Below are 22,512 nucleotides of genomic sequence, written 5' to 3' on the forward strand. Positions count from 1 at the left end.
AGCATTCCTGTGGAACGCTTGACTCCTTAAAGAGTCCATGCCCCAACGAATTGAGGTTGTTCTGATGGCAAAAGGGGGTGCATCTCAATATTAGGGTGTTTTGTACACTCAGTGTATGTGTATTGAAAGGGGAAGCTACTGTGTATTTGTGTGTGTTCGTGGACAGGTAAGGGCATGTTATGGTATGTATCAAGTGTGGTGGTTGTGCTGTTGGTGTTGTTTCTGTTTATTTGTGTTTCATTTTTGCTTTGTTGTTTGTACTTCTACAGTGCAGTCGGGAAGTTTTCAGACCCCTTGAATTATTCAATATTTTGTTACGTTACATCCTTATTCTAAAATTTATGAAATATTATTTTTTTCCCTCATCAATCTACACACAATACACCACAATGACAAAGCAAAAACAGGTTTTTAGACATTTTAGCTAATAAAAAAAAAACTAAAACTAAATGAAATCACATTTAACCAAGTATTCAGACCCTTTACTCAGTACTTTCTTGAAGCACCTTGGGCAGTGATTACAGCCTCGAGTCTTCTTGGGTATGACGCTACAAGCTTGGCACGCCTTTATTTGGGGAGTTTCTCCCATTCTTCTCTTTAGATCCTCTCAAGCTCTGTCAGGTTGGATGGGGAGCGTCGCTGCACAGCTATTTTCAGGACTCTCCAGAGATTTCATCAAGGATCTCTGTACTTTGCTCCGTTCATCTTTCCCTCGGTCCTGACTAGTCTACCAGTCCCTGCCGCTGAAAAACATCCCCACCACCATGCTTCACCGTAGGGATGGTGCCAGGATTCCTTCAGATGTGGAGCTTGGCATTCATGCCAAATAATTCAATCTTGGTTTCATCAGACCAGAGAATCTTGTTTCTCATGGTCTGGGAGTCCTCTATGTGCCCTTCGGCAAACTCAGGACTGTCATGTGCATTTTACTGAGGTGTGGCTTCCGTCTGGCCACTCAACCATAAAGGCCCGATTGGTGGAGTGCTGCAGAGATGGTTGTCCTTCTAGAAAAAGGAACTCTGGAACTGTCAGTGTCACCATTGGGTTCTTGGTCTCCACCATGACCAAGGCCCTTGTCCCCTGATCGCTCAGTTTGGCAGGGCGGCCAGCTCTAGGAAGACTCTTGGTGGTTCCAAACTACTTCCATTTGAGACCGGCCGGCTCGATTCGGTCTTATGTAGCAACATTTGAAATTGTGTTTTTTACATTGGATAAAAGTAGAGACTCAGAGCTAGAAAATGTACTATCATACACTGCAATTGAGGAACAATGGGAAAGTAGTTCTGCTTTGAAAGTTTATCAACTTGTAACCTCACTTTTGAGAAAATGGCCCTTGAATGTTTTGCTACACCTACTGGAGAGCTCTTCTTTGTCTACACCCATTCAGCATCGTTCATGCCCTCTTAAGCTTTAGCCCCACCCATCTCTTTAAGGATTCACATGTGAGGCCATGTATTAAACAACCAAAGATTTCAAGACTAAAAGGCTGGTTTATACTACGGGTGTGTTCGTCAATTTAATCTGGAGTGCCAGAGTGTGCTCTGGGCGTTCATAAATTCAGAGCGTTTCGCTCTCGAAGCGTTCAGAGCGCACACTGGAGGCTCTGGCCGAGGAGTAGGGTTGATAGGAGCATTCGGAACTAACAACAGCAGTCAAGCACCCAAGCTAACAGGCTAGCGTTGGCTAGCTTGCTAGCTACTTCCAGACACAAATGAGAGAACAGCTCACTCTGACCATTTTACTCGCCCTAGCAGAGCTGGTTAGGCTGTTATATTATCCATAGCGTTGGTGACTGCAACTGTGCTATTTGCAACAATTTAATTACGCTTTTTTGCCAACGTTTACTGACACCGGCCATATTCTACGGGTGCTGAGTGTTTGTAAATTCGTCAGTTATTCTACGCTCTGACACACTCAGACGAGAGTGCTCTGAAATCGGAGTACATAGCCAGAGTGAATTTACCAGCTACATCTATCGACAGTTGTCACAGTGACATCATGAACATTCTATTGAAATGGTTACTTGCATAGTGGATTATTTTATTTAGACATGTAGCTAGCTAGCTAAACAATGAATCATAATCCCAACTCATAACGTTACTACCCTGCATGAATCTGCAGGTAACTAACCAACCAGATTAATTGTTAGCTAGCTAACATTAGGCGAGAACTAGCAATGCAAATGGCTCTGAGATACGAATAATATTACTACACAGATCATACACGTAACATTAGCTAGCGAGCCAGCCAGCTAATGTTAGCTAGCTAGCTAACAGTACACTTTAACTTGAAATGAAACGACTTTCTGACAAAATTAGAAACGTGTAATATCTGAAAATGTAGCTAGCTAGACTATCTTACCCGTATACACGGACGGTCTATGGAGATTACATTGCTGTGTGCTCGATTTTATACACCTGTCAGCAACGGGTGTGGCTGAAATAGCCGAATCCACTAATTTGAAGGGGTGTCCACATACTTTTGTATATATAGTGTATATGGAAACAGTATAATCTTTGTAAATTATTTCATAAATAGGACTGGTGGAGTTCTCACACATGCAGTTAACAAAAATATATGGAAATGTCTGCTCTATCCAAAAATACAACCAACTAATTGCAGCATTACCACAAAAATGGAAGAGGCAAGTAGAAGGGGGAGAAAGTAAGGAATTTGTCTGCTGGCCCTGCATTAAAGACCAAAATTGGTTAAACAAAACTGTTATCAATAAAAAAGTATACCAGTTTCATTTAAGGACCAAAACATGTACAGCTGTGCCATACAGATTGCTAAATAGTTGGAAAGAGATTTTCGATGTACCAATTCCATGGCACATGGTTTATGAACTGATACACAAAACAACAGTGGATTCAAAACTTTTGAGTTTTTAAAATTTAAATTATTATACAAAATTCTTGCAACCAATAGAATGTTATATATATATATATATATATATATATATACATACACACAGTATGGGGGATACAACCATCCCAGCTCTGCAAATGTTGCTGCTAAGAGACTCATTAGATAATTTGTTTTGGTACTGTTCATATGTAGCTTGTTTTTGGTCACAGGTTCAGGAAAGGCTGAATAATTGCAAAATTTACCTGGAGTTAACTCTGCAAATAGCACTGCTGGGGGATTTGAAAAGTCACAGTCAATCGATCAATAATATTATAATAATCTTAGCAAAAACATGTATCTTTAATTTACAATCTGTAGAAACTATTCACGCACACAATATTTTTTTCCCCTCGAAGCGAGCCGAAGTCAGTAGCCAAAGTCTACGCCGCTTCGTCTGTGATTGGTCAACAGTGGGATTCTTCAATTAAGTGTGTGTTGTCATTCTACGAGAGACTAACCATTTTCATGCAATTTTTTTCACTTGAGAAATACTACACCAAACATCTTAGATGTAAAATTGCACGACTAAGATCTCTGACAAAAACGTCAAAATGAATGACAGATTTCTTGAGTTATCATAGATTAATTCTGACTATTTTGGGTTACGGCGTCTCATGATGGACAAACGGTACTATTGTCACTTTTTTCTCATTTTTCAAGCGAATGTCTTTAAGGCAGGGGTTCCCAAACTTTTTGGCCCCCCTCGCCTGCGTGTGCCACGTCTATTTCTATGGGCACAAGCACTGTTCATGACACAAACTGTTCACACCCCTCGTTGGTGGAGAGAATTTTGCAGGTTTAAAGTTCATTTCATGCAATTCTACACATTTTGTCATGGGGTGCAAAGAACATTTTGCTGTTTTAAAAACACTTTTCTTGCAATTCTATACATTTTGCCATGTCTAATGTGTATTCATGTGATATTTGAGTGACTAAAAAAATTTACAACAATATCTACCTATGGGCTAAACAATCTAAATATAAAAAACGGTAGCTGACATGGGCTAGTTGATCTGGACATTTCTGACAAGTTATAAATAGTTCTCTAAGGTATGCAATGACTAACATGACAAGAGGAACTAATGATGCACTACCTAATTTGGAAATTTCTAGACTGAGTTCCTTTAAAAAAGAACCCCTCTCGCGCCCCACAGTTTAGGAACCATGGTTTTACGGGCACACTCATTCAGTTCGGCTAGCCGCCAGCCCAACCGAAGCATGTTGACGACTTTAGGGTGATTATTAGGTTGCATAAATATGATGAGTGCTTTCCCCAAAAAAATGTAGCCTTCAAATTTGTTTTCTAAACATAAATAAAGAGCATAGATTGCTGCTGGTGGTCAGAGTCTGTGAGACAGACAGGCTACCTCCGACTGGGGAGAGAAACATGCTTGCTTGAGCCTACTGCCTGAGGTTCAGAGAAACAGCCCTTCTCTAATTCTGTAGCCTACTACAAACCAGATGTTTCAAATTTTATAAAACTAAGTTGTCTTTGAACTCAAAGTCGAGCCCAAAATAACCGCTACCAATTATCACTCATTTTGAGAATTAATCCAACTCCTCACTTCGCAATATAAACTTTATACCATTTGAAAAATATCATTTTCTATATAATTAATATTCGTACTTATGAATTTACCATGTTAAACGTGACTGTACTTTGTTACAAGTTAGCTCACAGAATTAAGAGTTTGTTATGAAATAATTTCCAATCCATCATGGTATATTATTGGTGGAGTCAAATTCACCTCCCAACCCGCAAGTAATGCGCCTGTCTGATACGTATTTTGAGCCGGAGAAACTGTTTAAATGTAAATGGTTGCTTATGTTTGCATGTATGGCTCCATTGTCAGCAAGGTAGCATGGTTCATCGTTCAAAAACACACAATGTATTTTTCATAAAATATATGTTCAAACTTTCTAACTATTTTTCCTTGGGAAGGCAGATAGATCACATGTGCCTTTTATCAAGAGAAAACTACACCTTTGCATGTGAAATCTCAGAATCCTAAATCCTTACTCCATGTGCTTGACATACAGCTAACTGCCAAAATAATGGAAACACTTGAGTAAATGAGGTATACAAAGTATATTGAAACCAGGTGCTTCAACACAGGTGTGGTACCTGTGTTAATTAAGCAATTAACATCCCATCTTCTTCCTCGGTGGAGTTTAACCTCTTAAGGATCGGACCCTTTTTTTCAATTTTCGCCTAAAATGACATACCCAAATCTAACTGCCTGTAGCTCAGGACCTGAAGCAAGGATATGCATATTCTTGATACCATTTGAAAGGAAACACTTTGAGGTTTGTGGAAATGTGAAATTAATGTAGGAGAATATAACACCTTAGATCTTTGAAATGCAAGAGTCGTTCTCCGCTAACATCAAAGCGGTGACCCGATCCTGCAGGTTCATGCTCTACAACATTCGCAGAGTACGACCCTACCTTACACAGAAAGCGGCACAGGTCCTAATCCAGGCACTTGTCATCTCCCGTCTGGATTACCGCAACTCGCTGTTGGCTGGGCTCCCTGCCTGTGCCATTAAACCCCTATAACTTATCCAGAACGCTGCAGCCCGTCTGGTGTTCAACCTTCCCAAGTTCTCTCATGTCACCCCGCTCCTCCGCACACTCCACTGGCTTCCAGTTGAGGCTCGCATCTACTACAAGACCATGGTGCTTTCCTATGGAGTTGTGAGGGGAACGGCACCTCCTTACCTTCAGGATCAGACCCTACACCCAAACGAGGGCACTATGTTCATCCACCTCTGGCCTGCTAGCTCCCCTACCTCTACGGAAGCACAGTTCCCGCTCAGCCCAGTCAAAGCTATTCGCTGCTCTGGCACCCCAATGGTGGAACAAGCTCCCCCACGACGCCAGGACAGCGGAGTCACTGACCACCTTCCAGAGACACTTGAAACCCTACCTCTTTAAGGAATACCTGGAATAGTATAAAGTAATCCTTCTTCCCCCACCCCCCATAAAAAAATAAACAAAAAGGTGGTTGTCCCACTGGCTATCATAAGTTGAATGCACCAATTTGCAAGTCAATCTGGATAAGAGCGTCTGCTAAATGATGTAAATGTAAAAGAGAAAGGCCACAATTAAATATTGCAGTTTAGGCGCAATTTAGATTTTGGCCACTAGATGGCAGCAGTGTGTGTGCAAAGTTTCAGATTGATCCAGTGAAGCATTGCAACACTGGACTATTTTGTATCAAGTCTGCCCAAATGTGCCGAATTGGTCACTTGATACATTTTCAAATACATAACTATAGAGAACATACAAAAATAATATGGTAATACAAAATGTAAGTTTACACACTCCCAGGAATGTCATAAATAACTTTCACACATCTAAATGGCCGGGCGGGATGGGTGTGGAGCCAGAGACAGCAGGGGTTCAAACTGTAGAACCCAGTTCCTACATTTGAAAATAAAAATGGATTTTATCAAACAAAACTATGCTACATTTTATCTCTGGGACCCTTAGGATGACAAATCAGAACAAGATTACTGAATGTAAGTACATTATTTACCTTCAGAGGCGAATGTATCAAACCAGTTGCAGTGATACGTTTTTTGTTGTTGTGCACTCTCCTCAAACAATAGTATGGCATTTTTTCACTGTAATAGCTACTGTAAATTGGGCAGTGCAGTTAGATTAACAACAATTTAAGCTTTCTGCCCATATAAGACATGTCCTGGAAAGTTTGCTGTTACTTACAACAGTCATGCTAATCACATTAGCGCATGTTAGCTCAACTGTCCCGTATACAGGACACCGATCCCATAGAGGTTAATTGGGGCCTGAGAGGGTATCACCACAGATTATCCATTATATTGACCAGATATACTCTAGTGGCCACTCTAACAATGAAAAAAAAAAAAAATCTAAATGGAAGGCAGTCGGGAGGAGGCGAGATCAGGTGGGACCATTCTAGCCAATGAGAGGGCAGATACGCGTGTGAACAACAGGCATAACGGCTTCCACTAGTTACCACAGCCACAAAGTCCACATTTGCTATATTGTGTAAGATTTTTGAAAACAAAAATGTGCTTTGGTTTTAATTTAAGGTTAGGGTTAGGCATAACACATTTTAAGAAGATAAATTGTAGAAATAGGCGGGGTTTATGACTGTGCCTGTGTTAACTAGTGACAACCAGGCACAACTCCAATATAAAGTAGTTTTTCTCAAGGTTGCCGGGATGTCACGTGTCCGACTTATATCAGTACCCACTTAACAACCTAATCATTACGAAACTTCTATTCGATCAACAAGCCACACGTATATATAATTAGACACTCTGACCTCTACACAAAAACTCCTTGCTTGGTGAGCGATAAAAAGCCCCCTGCTGGAGAAGACAGATTTTGGGCACAGTTATCCCTCTCGCTTCGCCTCTTCCTCTCTGGTATCACTGCTTGTGACAGCATCTCATGTAACTCCTTCCCTGAGAAATATTTTAGTCCCAGGAACCGCTCTGCCACATCCACAATAATGTCAATCTTCTTGGACTTTCCCTCCACTTTAGCCGTGCCATTGATCACTATTACCATAAAAAAATCTAAATCCACCTTCTTTACACGTAACATCCTTGGATCCTGCTGGTGGGAAGCCAACTCTGCAGCCTGCATTGAAGGCCTACCCACCACCATGTAGTCCTTAGGAGTACCTTTCGCTCCCTCCACCCTTTTGACAGCCTCTGCATATGAAATGCTCTGGACGGCCCTGACTTTGGCAACTTCATTCTTTTTCGACCTCGTCAGGCACTCCAAAGATGTAGCTACATGCTTTCCACCACAGTTGCAACACTTCACAGCTTCTTCATAACATTCACCATGACCTTCTTTTCCACAACTTCTTGGATTCCTCTGCCTGCAGACACTCTCTACATTTCCAAACATTCTACACTGTTTACACTGCAACTGCCTGGAAATAAAAGCTCTTACAGAAAAGTGCACATACCCCAGCTTCACTCGGGACGGACTCCACATCAAAAAACAAGAATAGACAAGCTCTTCTCTTTCTTGCCATTGATCCAACGATTCATCCTCTGTGCATCAACCACTCATCAGCTCCTCGATGCCCACTTCCTCCGAGACTCCAGCAATTACTCCCTTGACAGTTACTCTTCTCCTTAGCTCAAAGCACGATACAGCATGGCCATCAATTTGCCTGATACCCAAAACACGCTTCCTCAGTTCAGCAGAAACACAAAAAATCAAGAACAGCCCACTCCTCGTGACCCCCACCAACTCCACACCTCTCTCTACCATCTTAGATACTTCCAACGGATTTGACAATTCAGTCCCCAATTCTCCCAGAAACCGGACTCCCAACAGATATGAGGTATTCTCAACATTAGGAGTCTTCTTTCCCATCCTAACTTTGCTTCTTTTCCCATTCTTTGGACAGAGGTCCATTCTTCCTTACTTCCACCGCTATCCGATTAATATTCCAGATCCGCCTCCGCCATCCTTTCTTAATCAATTTGTGCCCTCATCTTCTCCTGATGTCCTATCAAATGCCATTGTTTCCCCTCTCTGAGCACACCTGCCCTAAAATGTCATCATGCTTAGGGTCATGTATAGAAATGCAGGGCAGGACACTCTTTTGGCTACCATGGCTATGCTCCCATAGGATGAAAATGCCCCTATCCACAGGGCATGAGTGGTCACTGAATGGTTTGATGAGCATGAAAACGATGTAAACCATATGCTATGGTCATCTCTGTCACCAGATCTCAACCCAATTGAACACTTATGGGAGATTCTGGAGTGGCGCCTGAAACGTGGTTTCCACCACCATCAACAAAACACCAAATTATGGAATTTCTTGTGGAAGAGTGGTGTCGCATCCCTCCAATTGAGTTCCAGAAACTTGTGGAATCTATGCCAAGGTGCATTGATGATTTTCTGGCTCGTGGTGGCCCAATGCCCTATTAAGTCATGTTGGTGTTTCCTTTATTTTGGCAGTTACATGTAGGTCACTTTGTTTTGCCAGGACTTCACCATTGGCTTTCAATGGGCACCAGGCTCACTCCCAGGAGACAGCAGGTTTCAAAATGAATGCAATCACTTTTAAACCCGTGCAAACTCATTCCACTGGGCACCTGACCTTGATTCACCTAACTGAGTCAATCTGCATTTAAAAGGCAAGGATGACAAGCAAAGGATTGTGAGAGCTGAAATTATAGAAAATTCAAGTTAGTCTGTAAGACATGTGGAAGGTGCGTTCTCGGGTTACCTTTTTATACAGGTATCCTTCTTTGTCGACGGGTGAGTTGCACGACTGAAAATGAGTGAGGATCTTCTCAGTAATCTTCATCTCAACACCATGCTTTTACCGCAGGAGTAGCTGGAGTTGGGCTACATAAAAACAAGGAAGTTAGTAGGGCACCCACCACATTACTGCACTGCGGACTTTACTTGGCCAAAAAATAATTCAAATGTTTCTGTCAAATGCTTTATCGCCATATTCGTTTGAACTTTGAGTTAGTCATAAAGTTCGCATACTTCATTGCTGTGATGGTGAAATTACGCATCTTTACGAATATTAGGTTTATTCAATATGCGCAAATTCATTCGCTCGAGGGCTTAGCTACCGTTCACAATCGGTAAGTATTATATACAATTGTAATCCTTTGTTGCATCTATGGGGATCGGTAAAATAAAAACGCATAGGCTACTGTAGCGTTCATCTTGAGAAATGCCTTTAACATATCTGCTTCCGCATTTGTAAGATAAAATAAAGGCAAATTGAAGTTTTGTAATATTATTGGGCTAAGAAGTCGTAGGCTACTTCATCGAGAGGAACTCAAATGAGTATGCCTAGTAAAAGAGCATAGAGTAAATGGGGTTGTTTACTCACCTCTCTGCAGAATAACGTGTAAAGGTCTCACCAGGTATTGGCTAGCTTCGATACAGTTTATGTACAAACAAAACGTTGCATTTGAGCTAACCCTTTTCTTAACGGTAACCTAATTCTCCTAACCTGCTACGAAAAGTCAATTCTGACAAACTATCCTGTTGTCAAACACTTCCTGGTATCTAAGGTGAGCACTCAACTGAGCACCTCGTCCACGTCAGCACCTCATAGGTAAGCTTATTTTTTTATTATTATTATTTCACCTTTATTTAACCAGGTAAGCCAGTTGAGAACAAGTTCTCATTTACAACTGCGACCTGGCCAAGATAAAGCAAAGCAGTGCGATAAAAACAACAACACAGAGTTACATATGGGGTAAAACAAAACATAAAGTCAAAAATACAACAGAAAATATATATACAGTGTGTGCGAATGTAGCAAGTTATAATAATAATAATAATATGCCACTTAGTAGACGCTTTTATCCAAAGCGACTTATGGTCATGGGTGCATACATTTTTGTGTATGGGTGGTCCTGGGGATCGAATCCACTACCCTGGCGTTACAAGCGCCGTGCTCTACCAGCTGAGCTATAGAGGTAAGGCAATAAATAGGCTATAGTGCAAAATAATTACAATTAGTATTAACACTGGAATGATAGATGTGCAAGAGATGATGTGTAAATAGAGATACTGGGGTGCAAATTAGCAAAATAAATAACAATATGGGGATGAGATAGTTGGGTGGGCTAATTTCAGATGGGCTGTGTACAGGTGCAGTGATCGGTAAGGTGCTCTGACAACTGATGCTTAAAGTTAGTGAGGGAGATAAGAGTCTCCAGCTTCAGAGATTTTTGCAATTCGTTCCAGTCATTGGCAGCAGAGAACTGGAAGGAATGGCGGCCAAAGGAGGTGTTGGCTTTGGGGATGACCAGTGAGATGTACCTGCTGGAGCGCATACTACGGGTGGGTGTTGCTATGGTGACCAATGAGCTAAGATAAGGCGGGGATTTGCCTAGCAGTGATTTATAGATGGCCTGGAGCCAGTGGGTTTGCGACGAATATGTAGTGAGGACCTGTGGTGTAAAAATACTTTGTAGTACTACTTAAGTCGTTTTTGGGGGTATCTGTACTTTACTATACATTTTTTTACAACTTTTACTCCACTACATTCCTAAAGATAATATGTACTTTTGACGTGCCCATCTCTGTCCGTAAAAAAATAAATTTTGCGATCTGGTTTGCTTAATATAAGGAATTTTATGTATTACTTTTACTCAAGTATGACAATTGAGTACTTTTTCCACCACCGTATAGAAGTACATTTTAAAACCAGATACTTTTACTCAATTAGTATTTTACTGGGTGACTCACTTTTACTTGAGTCATTTTCTTTTAAGGCATCTTTACTTTTACTCAAGTATGACAATTGGGTACTTTTTCACCACTGAAGCCAGCATTGGATTGAATGAACTGTATTCACAATGTCAGGTCACACTAGATCTGAGGTCATGTTCATAAGGCACTCCTTTGTCATGGGGATGTATACCCCATTGTCTTCTCTGTTGGTTTATGCCAATCTCATCAACCCCCATACAATCTTGTTGTAGCCTATGAAATCCAACTATGTGTTTATCTTTTTCTTCTTTTTACTGTACAATTAAGTAAATTATTTGTGACAGTTTCTGAATGTGTTGCAATTGCCTCAACTTCACACATAATGGAACTTACTTAGATTAAACTGCTTATGTTAATGTAGATTGCGGAAACAGTCATGGGAATACATTCCATACAGTGTTAAATGCCATGTACTATCCTCATGGGTTTGTAATTAAATAAAGGCACATGCTTTCCCCCCTTTGATCATGTGTCCATTTCATTGTCTGAGTAGTGACTGACCACCAAACACTTTACACAGGCTGCCCAATTCTGATCTTTTTTTAAACTAATTGGTCTAATTGAGCAAAATAACAGAATTGGGCTGCCTGTGTAAACACAGCCTAAGAGTTGCACAATTCCACACTCTGATGTAAGATTAGCGCTATTTTGTAACATGAGGTAGGCCTATCATTATGATGATTACAGCGTTAGAGCATGACATTCTGAGATGAACACGAAGATAAGCAGGGTCAGAAGCTTTGTTATGACATGTATTCTGGTAGATCCTAACCTTCCACATGACTAGTATCCATTAGAGCAGGGGTAGGCAACCCTGTTCCTGTTTTGTCCCAACTATCCAACTGAGCTAATTGATCAGTTCAGTGATTGACTAAATTCAACACACCTGAGCCCTATACTAACCTGCTCCAGGTCAGGCGAACGCCATTTATCCTGAAAGGTTGCGTCATCATCCCCTTCATTTGAGGAAAATGACGGATTAATTATTATAATCCAATGTTTGTGTTAAATAGTCATGTTAATACCCATATCACATTTAATAATGACAGAATGCATTTGAATCTTCACACACAGTAAAACCTTTTGTATCACTTTATACAATTATCGATATGAGTGGGGGGAATACGTACTCGTGCATTGATACGCACACCAAAACCGGCATTAACGATAAGTAATAAAATAAAGACGGCACTTCTAAAATGATTTTCACGCCATAGCCTGCTGAATTTGCAAGATCACATTTCTTTCATTTTGATTTCGGCATAAATGAAAATGTGGCTCGCCCGTGGATTGATGTTTCAGCATTGTCTCAATGAAGAGTTCGGCGTTCGGCGTTCGACTAGGCCGTGCGACATGCACGCGCAGTTCTAAACCTAGAGTTAGCGGCAGGCAGAAGATGAATATCCACGGTCGTAGTATGGATGTAGCCAGGGGTTATTGTTCTTCAGTGGGGTTTATCGGCGGTTGGCATCCAACGTTACGGTGCATTACCGCCACCTACTGTACTGGAGTGAGGACCAGAGACAGGGAGAAACTAAATCCTACCTGCCAGCCCCGTTGCTCTTAAAAAGATAACAAAATATTTGAGACTATATCTAATGACGTTCTACTCAATATACTCTTTAAACCAATTTCCTGTATCCCCTTCTCCCTCATACTAGATCTCATCCTCTCGCTTTCCCTCTGATACTGCCCACACTGTAGCAATACATGCTCAATGGTCTCTGTTTCCTGGCAATAATCACTTTCCTGTTGGATGCTTTCCTATCACATTTAAGGTCTTATTCAACTGGCTGTGTCCCACCCTTAATCTTGTAAAAATAGCCTCCTCTCTTCTGTTCCTTCCTGCCAGCCTCCCCTCCCCGACTTTCCTCTGTACTTGAAATTAATGCCTGCCCTTAGTATCTCTATTCCACTGCTCCTGCCATCTCTGCACCATTACTGTCCATATCAGGCTTTCCCCTCTGCCTTGCTCATTGAAACTACAACATCAACATCTCCACAACTAAGTGCTTGTTTAGCCAGTACATCAAGTACCTCATTCCCCTCCACCCCCACATGGGCTGGGACCCAAGTACATTTTATCTGTATACCAATCTGTTTAATCCTGCCATGGGTTTGTAGCACATCATAAAGCAGGTCTTGTCTGCTACATTAGCTAAAGGACTGGAGACTCATTAACACTGCACATGAATCAGAGCAATTAACTACTCTGTCTGGCTTAACTTCCTCCACCCACTGCAAGGCCAACAGTATGGCCATCAGCGCCGCCGTATATAGAGCCAGATTATCTGTAATACATTTCCTGACTTCCACCCCACATTCCTGAACTACAAATGCTGACCCAATACGTCCTGTCCTTGGATCTTTTGAACCATCTGTTGTAAATGGCCACAAAATCCTGATACACAGTATCCAGACGTCTCTTAAACAAATCAGATGGATCAACACTCCCCCTACCTTTCTGTAGTCTCTGCAACACTTCTAGATCAACAACTGGAGGCATGAGTAGCCATTGTGGATTTACAGGAATAGCTACCGTTGGACTAAACTCCCTTCCATACAGTCCCATCTCCTTTGCCTGGGTATTACCCACCCACCAACCCAAAGCTTGTGTTCTGTCTTCGCTCATGTTCCCAGCATGCCTGTAAAATCCCTTTCGCAGGATGAGGCACCCCATGTCCCTGTAGGTTGACCCAATAATTAATTGCCAGCTGCCGTCTCCTAATTTGCAATGGCATATCCCCCATCTCCACCTGTAATGCAGCCACTGGGGACGTCCGAAACGCCCCACTACATATTCTGAGTCCTTGCCCCTGTATGACATCTTGCCTTTCCAATGAGGTCCGGGCAGCCCGGCTGCATTACAGGTGGAGATGGGGGATATGCCATTGCAAATTAGGAGTCACTACTGCCATCGTCTATTACAGATCGGATCATTGCAACATAGTCGTGGTCAAAAGTTTTGAGAATGACACAAGTATTGGTCTTCACAAAGTTTGCTGCTTCAGTGTTTTTAGATATTTTTGTCAGATGTTACTATGGTATACTGAAGTATAATTACAAGCATTCCATAAGTGTCAAAGGCTTTTATTGACAATTACATTAAGTTTATGCAAAGAGTCAATATTTGCAGTGTTCACCCTTCTTTTTCAAGACCTCTGCAATCCGCCCTGGCATGCTGTCAATTAACTTCTTGGCCACATCCTGACTGATGGCAGCCCATTCTTGCATAATCAATGCTTGGAGTTTGTCAGAATTTGTGGGTTTTTGTTTGTCCACCCGCCTCTTGAGGATCGACCACAAGTTCTCAATGGGATTAAGGTCTGGGGAGCTTCCTGGCCATGGACCCAAAATGTCGATGTTTTGTTCCCCGAGCCACTTAGTTATCACTTTTGCCTTATGGCAAGGTGCTCCATCATGCTGGAAAAGGCATTGTTCGTCACCAAACTGTTCTTGGATGGTTGGGAGAAGTTGCTCTCGGAGGATGTGTTGGTACCATTCTTTATTCATGGCTGTGTTCTTAGGCAAAATTGTGAGTGAGCCCACTCCCTTGGCTGAGAAGCAACCCCACACATGAATGGTCTCAGGATGCTTTACTGTTGGCATGACACAGGACTGATGGTAGCGCTCACCTTGTCTTCTCCGGACAAGCTTTTGTCCAGATGCCCCAAACAATCGGAAAGGGGATTCATCAGAGAAAATGACTTTACCCCAGTCCTCAGCAGTCCAATCCCTGTACCTTTTGCAGAATATCAGTCTGTCCCCTGATGTTTTTCCTGGAGAGAAGTGGCTTCTTTGCTGCCCTTCTTGACACCAGGCCATCCTCCAAAAGTATTCTCCTCACTGTGCATGCAGATGCACTCACACCTGTCTGCTGCCATTCCTGAGCAAGCTCTGCATTGGTGGTGCCCCGATCCCGCAGCTGAATCAACTTTAGGTGACGGTGCTGGCGCTTGCTGGACTTTCTTGCACGCCCTGAAGCCTTCTTCAGAACAATTGAACCTCTCTCCTTGAAGTTCTTGATGATCTGATAAATGGTTCATTTAGGTGCAATCTTACTAGCACCAATATCCTTGCCTGTGAAGCCCTTTTTGTGCAAAGCAATGATGACAGCACGTGTTTCCTTGCAGGTAACCATGGTTAAGCACCACCCTCCTTTTAAAGCTTCCAGTCTGTTATTCTAACTCAATCAGCATGACAGAGTGAACTCCAACCTTGTCCTCGTCAACACTCTCACCTGTGTTAATGAGAAAACCACTGACATGATGTCAGCTGGTCCTTTTGTGGCAGGGCTGAAATGCAGTGGAAATGTTTTTTGGGGATTAAGTTCATTTTCATGGCAAAGAGGGACTTTGCAATTAATTGCAATTCATCTGATCACTCTTCATAACATTCTGGAGTATATGCAAATTGCCATCATAAAAACTGAGGCAGCAGACTTTGTGAAAATTAATATTTGTATCATTCTCAAAACGTTTGACCACAACTGTACATGGTTCTCAATGAGGAATGCCTAGCCCCCATTCCTTCCCCGTCAGACAGTGCATCACATTTAACACCTTCTTACACTTTCCCACCACTCTCTCAATGTGTTCTTCCCAGGTCAGTGTCAAAGTATACCCCAAGGAACCTGAAGGCCCCCACCCTCTCCAAGTTTCTCCCATATAACCTCAAGCATACCTCTACCCCCACCTTCCTCCTGGTAAAGAACACTGTCTGAATTTGCAGCCTGTGTTGGAAAGTGACGTTAACTAAAACTGGGAGTGTATTCATTACAGAAACCATCTAGCGTTTAAAGAACCAAACAAAAAGGGGCAGGACCTACCAGAATTTGTCCAATAGAAAGTATTGTTTGAGTTTTCCGTTTGCAAAACTTTCTGCAACAGAATCAGCGTAATGATTACACCCCTGGCTAGCTTTAGAAAATCCTGAATAGATCCAGCTTCCTTCGTAATATACCGGAAGAGGAAGAGAGAGGCCCAACTCGGCTGAAAATCTGTCTCCCTCCAGCAGGTGGGGTTGTTTCATTGTTTCGCCCACCAAGCAAGTTTTTGTATGGGGGTCAATGAGTGTCTAATTTGGTCCCCAAAAATGAATGGCTTTTTTTGCTAAGTGAAGTTTATTTGATCAAATAGAAGTTTCATAATGCTTACATTTGTTATTATGCATATTCATGTCACGAGGCTAGTAGCATAGCATCTCTCTCCATTGAATACCGGCGGTTGAAGTCAACAACCCTCATCGAATATTCAAATAAATATTACAATAATGAGATGTATCCACCAATCCAAAGAAAGGATAGGCAGGAGCTAGACAGCCCGCCATACTGTTTGTGAACGACGACGTCTATTGTTTGGGCGGAGAGACATATCTCGTCAGTATATCCATAATCTTCGGTATACCCCTCTGGTCTTCCAGGTTGGTTAAATCAAACACATTACGTGCCTGTGCCACTCCAGGACCGGGGTTGCCTACCCCTGCATTGGAGCTTGCAAGCATGTTCAATTCATTCTATTTCTATGTTCTGACAGGTAGAAAGAGAGTCCTGACCCAAGAACTCAGTTTGCTCACTTCTCTCTTTAATCACCATGAACACAATGTTGTAATGCAAAATATTTGTCACACAACATCCAAGCCTTTTCCTGTATGTGTACAAGGGAGAAAAATAATGTTTCAGTGTACAAAACGTTATTTTGTTGCTCACACGGCACTCTTATCCAAAAGCCAGTGAGTGATAAGAGGTTTGCCTATTGAATAATGAACACTCCAGTGGATCAAACGTATGCCATCCACTAATGGTCTAAATAAATGTTACCCATTGACAAAATCGATAACCTGAATAAACCAGTCAATCCACCCACGAGTATGACCCAATCACTTTTCTTTTTTAGCACTGCAGATCTGATGTTAATTTCAGTACCAAGCACTGCATGTGCATTCATATAGTATTTTCTCAAAAGATTGCTTTGAACGCCTAGTTCGACTGTTGATCTCTCCACGCCTGCTGCAGGTGTAAGGTCTCTCCGATGTGGATCTTCTGATGCCTCTTTAGGTTTTCCCCGCGGCTGAAGCTCTTGCCGCACTGGCCGCAATAGTACGGCTTCTCCCCTGTGTGGACCCTCTTGTGCTTTTTGAGGTCCCCGGCCTGACTGAAACACCGGCCGCACTGAAGGCAGCAGTAGGGTTTCTCGCCCGTGTGACAGCGCTGGTGGATACGCAGGTTCCCCACCCGGCTGAACGTCTTGCCGCACACGAAGCAGCTGTGAGGCTCGTCCCTCCTGAAGTGTTGCCTGTGGTGTTTCCTCCCGTCCCTGCTGTTTTTCCCGAACCCAAACCTCCTCCCGACGCTGTTGTGACTCGAGTGGACGAATACGAGTTCATTATATGGTCCTGTGCTCACATGAGACTTGTGAGCACTCGTTGTTGGGTCGTAGCGCGTGGAATTGCAGCTTAAATCGACACAATCAAAGGTCTCCGGGATAGTCAGCGGTTCAGGTGCTGAGCACTCGGTGGGCTCGGGTTCCGTCTTGATAACAGTCAGATTGATGCCAAGCTGGGTGTTTCCCTGAGAAGCGCTATTCAAGTCTGAATGTGAGTCCTTTTTCAGACCCTGAGGCACGTGGACCGAAACAGCTTCATCTGATTGCTGTGCCACCCTCTCATGATGCCCGGGTAAGGTTAGGGTAAAGTTACACTCTGTCTCATAGTCTGCTGTTTGATCCAGCTCCAGTGCATTGTACTCCTCCTCCTCCTGCCTTAGTCTCACAGTCTGTTCGAAGGTGAGTGCTGGTTTCTCGTCTACCTGTGTGGGCTCTGGGCTGTCCTGTCTCAGACTAGGGCTCCAACCCTGCTCTGACGGTTTCTCGATGGCCGCTCTTCCACAGCCACCAGTCGCAGGAAATGTTGCAAGTTTAGCAGCTGCAAAACAAAACGGTGAAAGGGTGAACTTGAGCAAGCAGCAGAAAATGGCATGTTATTGATTTGATTATGTTGGCCAGCCACCCGCCACCATTGAGACACTATCACGACTCACCTGTGTTCTCTCTCTTCATCTTGTCCTGCATTTCCTGCAGTCTTCTCCTCAGACTCTCATTCTCTCTTTGAGTTCTGGCTGTTTTCTCCTGGTACTCTGATACAGTCTCTTTCACCACCTCCAGAACCTCATGCACTGCCACCGTCAGCAGCTTCGCCACACGGGCATTCAGACGCTCAATTTTGGACATCCTGAAAGGAACATAAACAGAGGTGTCTGCTGGTCTGGACCAAAAACTATTGCATTACCTTCATTTCATAATAAGCAAACAGTGCAGTGTCAATTCACTTGCCACTAGATATTGATAGGAGGGATTGACTGTTATTGAATGACATATTGAGCAGATTATCCACTTAGAACAGAATGCTCAACCAATGAGAATGCTCATTGGTTGATCACCCTCTTTGGTTGTAACTCTGTAGTGGTGTTGCACGGTATACCGAAACTTCGATACTAGAACATGAAAAATGGTTTGGTACTAGAATTTGTTACTTTCTGTACTTCTGTCAAATGTGTCTCACATCGTATACTGATTGAGAGGATGAAGTCTGTATCAGCGCAGCCGATGTCCCCTTATGGCGTGAGCGCACCTTTCATGCCTCTTGCCTGCTCCATTTACTCATTGCTAGCTCCCCACTCATGCTGCACAGAAGATAACAAGCTTGAATAATGCAACACGGCATGTAGAAATGTTGAAACTCTTCGCAAAACAATGTCCATACAGGCTAGAAACCTTTTACAATGCAAGAAGATACTGGTAGCTTCCAGTTTTAATTGTAGGCAAACTTTCCTTGCTAGCTTACAGCTGAAGCTAACATCAATCAATTCACGACCCTAGTACTTTGTTTGTGATATGCAAACCATAACACAAAATATGCTGATTTCAAAGCCGATCGTCACCAAAAGCGTTATTAATTCACTTAATCTTCTCTGCATCACATCCAAAGATACTTTCCAACCATCTGTCACGTCTCCCTCAAAACACTCCTGTGTGGGCATATGCCTCGTCATGAATGACTTCATTACTGGATTTTATAAAGAAGAGATTGCAAATGTTGATCAGTACAATAAAATAAGTCCCAAATGGATGGGAACCAGATTGTCATCTGTAGCCACATGAAATCAGTGAAAACAAGCACAATAACTCAATGTATGCACTTACTGATTGAATATGCATTCACCTGTATTGTGAATAGGCTGCCTAGGCCATCTTGATTTACCATGTTTATCAATAGAGAATTGCCATTCAAAGACATTAATACCGTTATGTAGTTAGATTGGTAAATACAAAGTCAAATTAATTGTATGATTGTACAATTTATTCATTAATGCATACATGGCTGAATCTGAAAAATGTTGACATCAAATTGAAATGTAATGATAATTAACTCAAAATGTCCAAGCTGAGTTTATCTGTTTGGATCAAGTGCCATTCTGTGATTTTGGCTATGGCTAATACGTTTTTTTTGCCGTGGTATCGTTTTGGTATCGAGTATCATGATGTATCGAGTATCGTGCTACTAAACCTGGTATCGAAAGAAATTCTGGTATCGTGACAACACACTAGTGGTGGGATCCCAGTCAGTGGGTGGGATACACTTTGTGTATGACACTCAAGTTTAAACAAAAAAAGTCAAACAATAGATACCTTTTTTGGGGTCGTTTATCCCTCTCTTTGTTGACACTGTTATCCGCCGACTAGGTGTCCAAAACAACAGGCAAGTTTGTATGGGAAATGGGCTAGCCAGCTAACGCGTTAGTTAGCACAATCACACGACAGTCTCAATAAAAAACGTGTTCAAGCTTTGGCTTACAACTTTTTAAAGTAATGAAAATAAAATGTACATTGTAAACGAAATAATCCTCTTATGAATACAGGTTAACTCATTGAATTAAGATTCATGTTTTGATAGAAAACAAAAACACGAAGCAGCCTCTAGATATGACGCCCGCTATGAAGCAGGCAAGAAAAACGTACTTCCAGGTCACGGATATTCTTCGATGAGGTTTAACGGCGGTTGGCATCCAATAAATGTTGCATTACCGCCACCTACTAGACTGGAGTAAACTCCCTTTTACTTTGTTAAAAAATTAATAAAAATAAAAATACCCTACCTACTCACAAAAACCCACTCCACTATTTAAATCTATTTAGTCCTACCTCAGGCCAACAGCCTGAAAGGATGGGACACCACCACTTAACACACCCTGTAACTTTTCTGACATAAAGTCTCGCACACCCAAATACCTCTCTGCAGCTGCCGCCACCACCACCTAATTTTTCTGTGACTTACGTTCCATCCCTGCAGTACAGTTGATAACCATTGCTATAAATGCTAAAAATCCAATCTTACTGAAACATACCACTTGTTGGCCTATCCTTCTGTACTGGTACAGCTCTACAACTCACACCACTCCTCTCAGGATCCCTCCCCCTTGACCCATCTTCCTCTACTCTCTTCACTGCCTCAGCATACGACAACTTCTGCACTACTCTAACCCTGGAAACCTCAACCTGCCTCTCTCGCACCGGACAGTTCTGATCCCCAGCCCCATGGGCACCCCTACAATTAACACATACCACTACTTTCCCCAATGCTACACATTATTTTCTCTCATGCCCATCTGCACACTTCTCACACCTAGGAACCTCCCTCCTACACACTGCTGCCACATGCCCATAAGCTTGACACCTGTAACAACGTAATGTATTCGGCACAAAAGCTTGTACGGGATAACTTATACAGTGGGGAGAACAAGTATTTGATACACTGCCGATTTTGCAGGTTTTCCTACTTACAAACCATGTAGAGGTCTGTAATTTTTATCATAGGTACACTTCAACTGTGAGAGACGGAATCTAAAAATCCAGAAAATCACATTGTATGATTTTTAAGTAATTCATTTGCATTTTATTGCATGACATAAGTATTTGATACATCAGAAAAGCAGAACTTAATATTTGGTACAGAAACCTTTGTTTGCAATTACAGAGATCATACGTTTCCTGTAGGTCTTGACCAGGTTTGCACACACTGCAGCAGGGATTTTGGCCCACTCCTCCATACAGACCTTCTCCAGATCCTTCAGGTTTCGGGGATGTCGCTGGGCAATGCAGACTTTCAAAGATTTTCTATTGGGTTCAGGTCTGGAGACTGGCTAGGCCACTCCAGGACCTTGAGATGCTTCTTACGGAGCCACTCCTTAGTTGCCCTGGCTGTGTGTTTCGGGTCGTTGTCATGCTGGAAGACCCAGCCACGACCCATCTTCAATGCTCTTACTGAGGGATTTAGGTTGTTGGCCAAGATCTCGCGAAACATGGCCCCATCCATCCTCTCCTCAATACGGTGCAGTCGTCCTGGTCCCTTTGCAGAAAAACAGCCCCAAAGCATGATGTTTCCACCCCCATGCTTCACAGTAGGTATGGTGTTCTTTGGATGCAACTCAGCATTCTTTGTCCTCCAAACACGACGAGTTGAGTTTTTACCAAAAAGTTATATTTTGGTTTCATCTGACCATATGACATTCTCCCAATCCTCTTCTGGATCATCCAAATGCACTCTAGCAAACTTCAGACGGGCCTGGACATGTACTGGCTTAAGCAGGGGGACACGTCTGGCACTGCAGGATTTGAGTCCCTGGCGGCATAGTGTGTTACTGATGGTAGGCTTTGTTACTTTGGTCCCAGCTCTCTGCAGGTCATTCACTAGGTCCCCCCGTGTGGTTCTGGGATTTTTGCTCACCGTTCTTGTGATCATTTTGACCCCACGGGGTGAGATCTTGCGTGGAGCCCCAGATCGAGGGAGATTATCAGTGGTCTTGTATGTCTTCCATTTCCTAATAATTGCTCCCACAGTTGATTTCTTCAAACCAAGCTGCTTACCTATTGCAGATTCAGTCTTCCCAGCCTGGTGCAGGTCTACAATTTTGTTTCTGGTGTCCTTTGACAGCTCTTTGGTCTTGGCCATAGTGGAGTTTGGAGTGTGACTGTTTGAGGTTGTGGACAGGTGTCTTTTATACTGATAACAAGTTAAAACAGGTGCCATTAATACAGGTAACGAGTGGAGGACAGAGGAGCCTCTTAAAGAAGAAGTTACAGGTCTGTGAGAGCCAGAAATCTTGCTTGTTTGTAGGTGACCAAATACTTATTTTCCACCATAATTTGCAAATAAATTAATTAAAAATCCTACAATGGGATTTTCTGGATTTTTTTCTTCTCAATTTGTCTGTCATAGTTGACGTGTACCTATGATGAAAATTACAGGCCTCTCTCATCTTTTTAAGTGGGAGAACTTGCA

General features: G+C 42.5%; 2 protein-coding genes across 5 annotated transcripts in view; both read right to left on the reverse strand.

Annotated features, from left to right (window-relative positions):
* The window catches only part of LOC311135506 (myosin regulatory light chain 2, skeletal muscle-like), a 50,463-nt gene extending 34,315 nt beyond the window's left edge, over positions 1-16,148 (reverse strand). Inside the window, exons 1-2 of one of the 3 annotated variants that reach the window (XM_084169515.1) lie at positions 9,785-9,957; positions 9,161-9,282 (exon numbers count right to left, since the gene is read on the reverse strand). In XM_084169515.1, the coding sequence (XP_084025641.1) occupies positions 9,161-9,241 (81 nt within the window). In that variant the 5' untranslated portion in view covers positions 9,242-9,282; positions 9,785-9,957. Of the gene's footprint in view, positions 1-9,160; positions 9,283-9,784; positions 9,987-16,006 lie in introns of those variants that run through there. The other 2 variants (XM_084169512.1, XM_084169511.1) reach the window with 2 other exon arrangements.
* A 591-nt stretch (positions 16,149-16,739) lies between these two features.
* On the reverse strand, positions 16,740-20,175 carry LOC311131012 (uncharacterized protein). Of its 2 annotated transcripts, XM_084163841.1 has the most exons (3): positions 19,863-20,175; positions 18,215-18,405; positions 16,740-18,099 (listed from the first exon to the last, which is right to left on the reverse strand). In XM_084163841.1, the coding sequence occupies exons 2-3, from the start codon at positions 18,402-18,404 to the stop codon at positions 17,156-17,158; spliced, it is 1,134 nt and encodes a 377-aa protein (XP_084019967.1). In that variant the 5' UTR covers position 18,405; positions 19,863-20,175; the 3' UTR covers positions 16,740-17,155. The 2 variants fall into 2 exon arrangements, with proteins under 2 accessions (XP_084019967.1, XP_084019968.1); XM_084163842.1 differs by lacking the exon at positions 19,863-20,175 and having other exon boundaries at positions 18,215-18,812.
* Positions 20,176-22,512: the final 2,337 nt, after the last annotated feature.

This window comes from Coregonus lavaretus (genome assembly GCF_964263955.1).
Source record: "Coregonus lavaretus genome assembly, chromosome: 1".
Lineage (NCBI taxonomy): Eukaryota > Metazoa > Chordata > Actinopteri > Salmoniformes > Salmonidae > Coregonus > Coregonus lavaretus.

Excerpts from the sequence above, each read along its gene's own strand:
- LOC311131012 (XM_084163841.1), bottom strand. The coding sequence starts at position 18,404 with ATGTCCAAAATTGAGCGTCTGAATGCCCGTGTGGCGAAGCTGCTGACG. Across the intron at positions 18,100-18,214 it reads GATGAAGAGAGAGAACACAG|CTGCTAAACTTGCAACATTT; the intron begins GTGAGTCGTGAT and ends TTTGTTTTGCAG.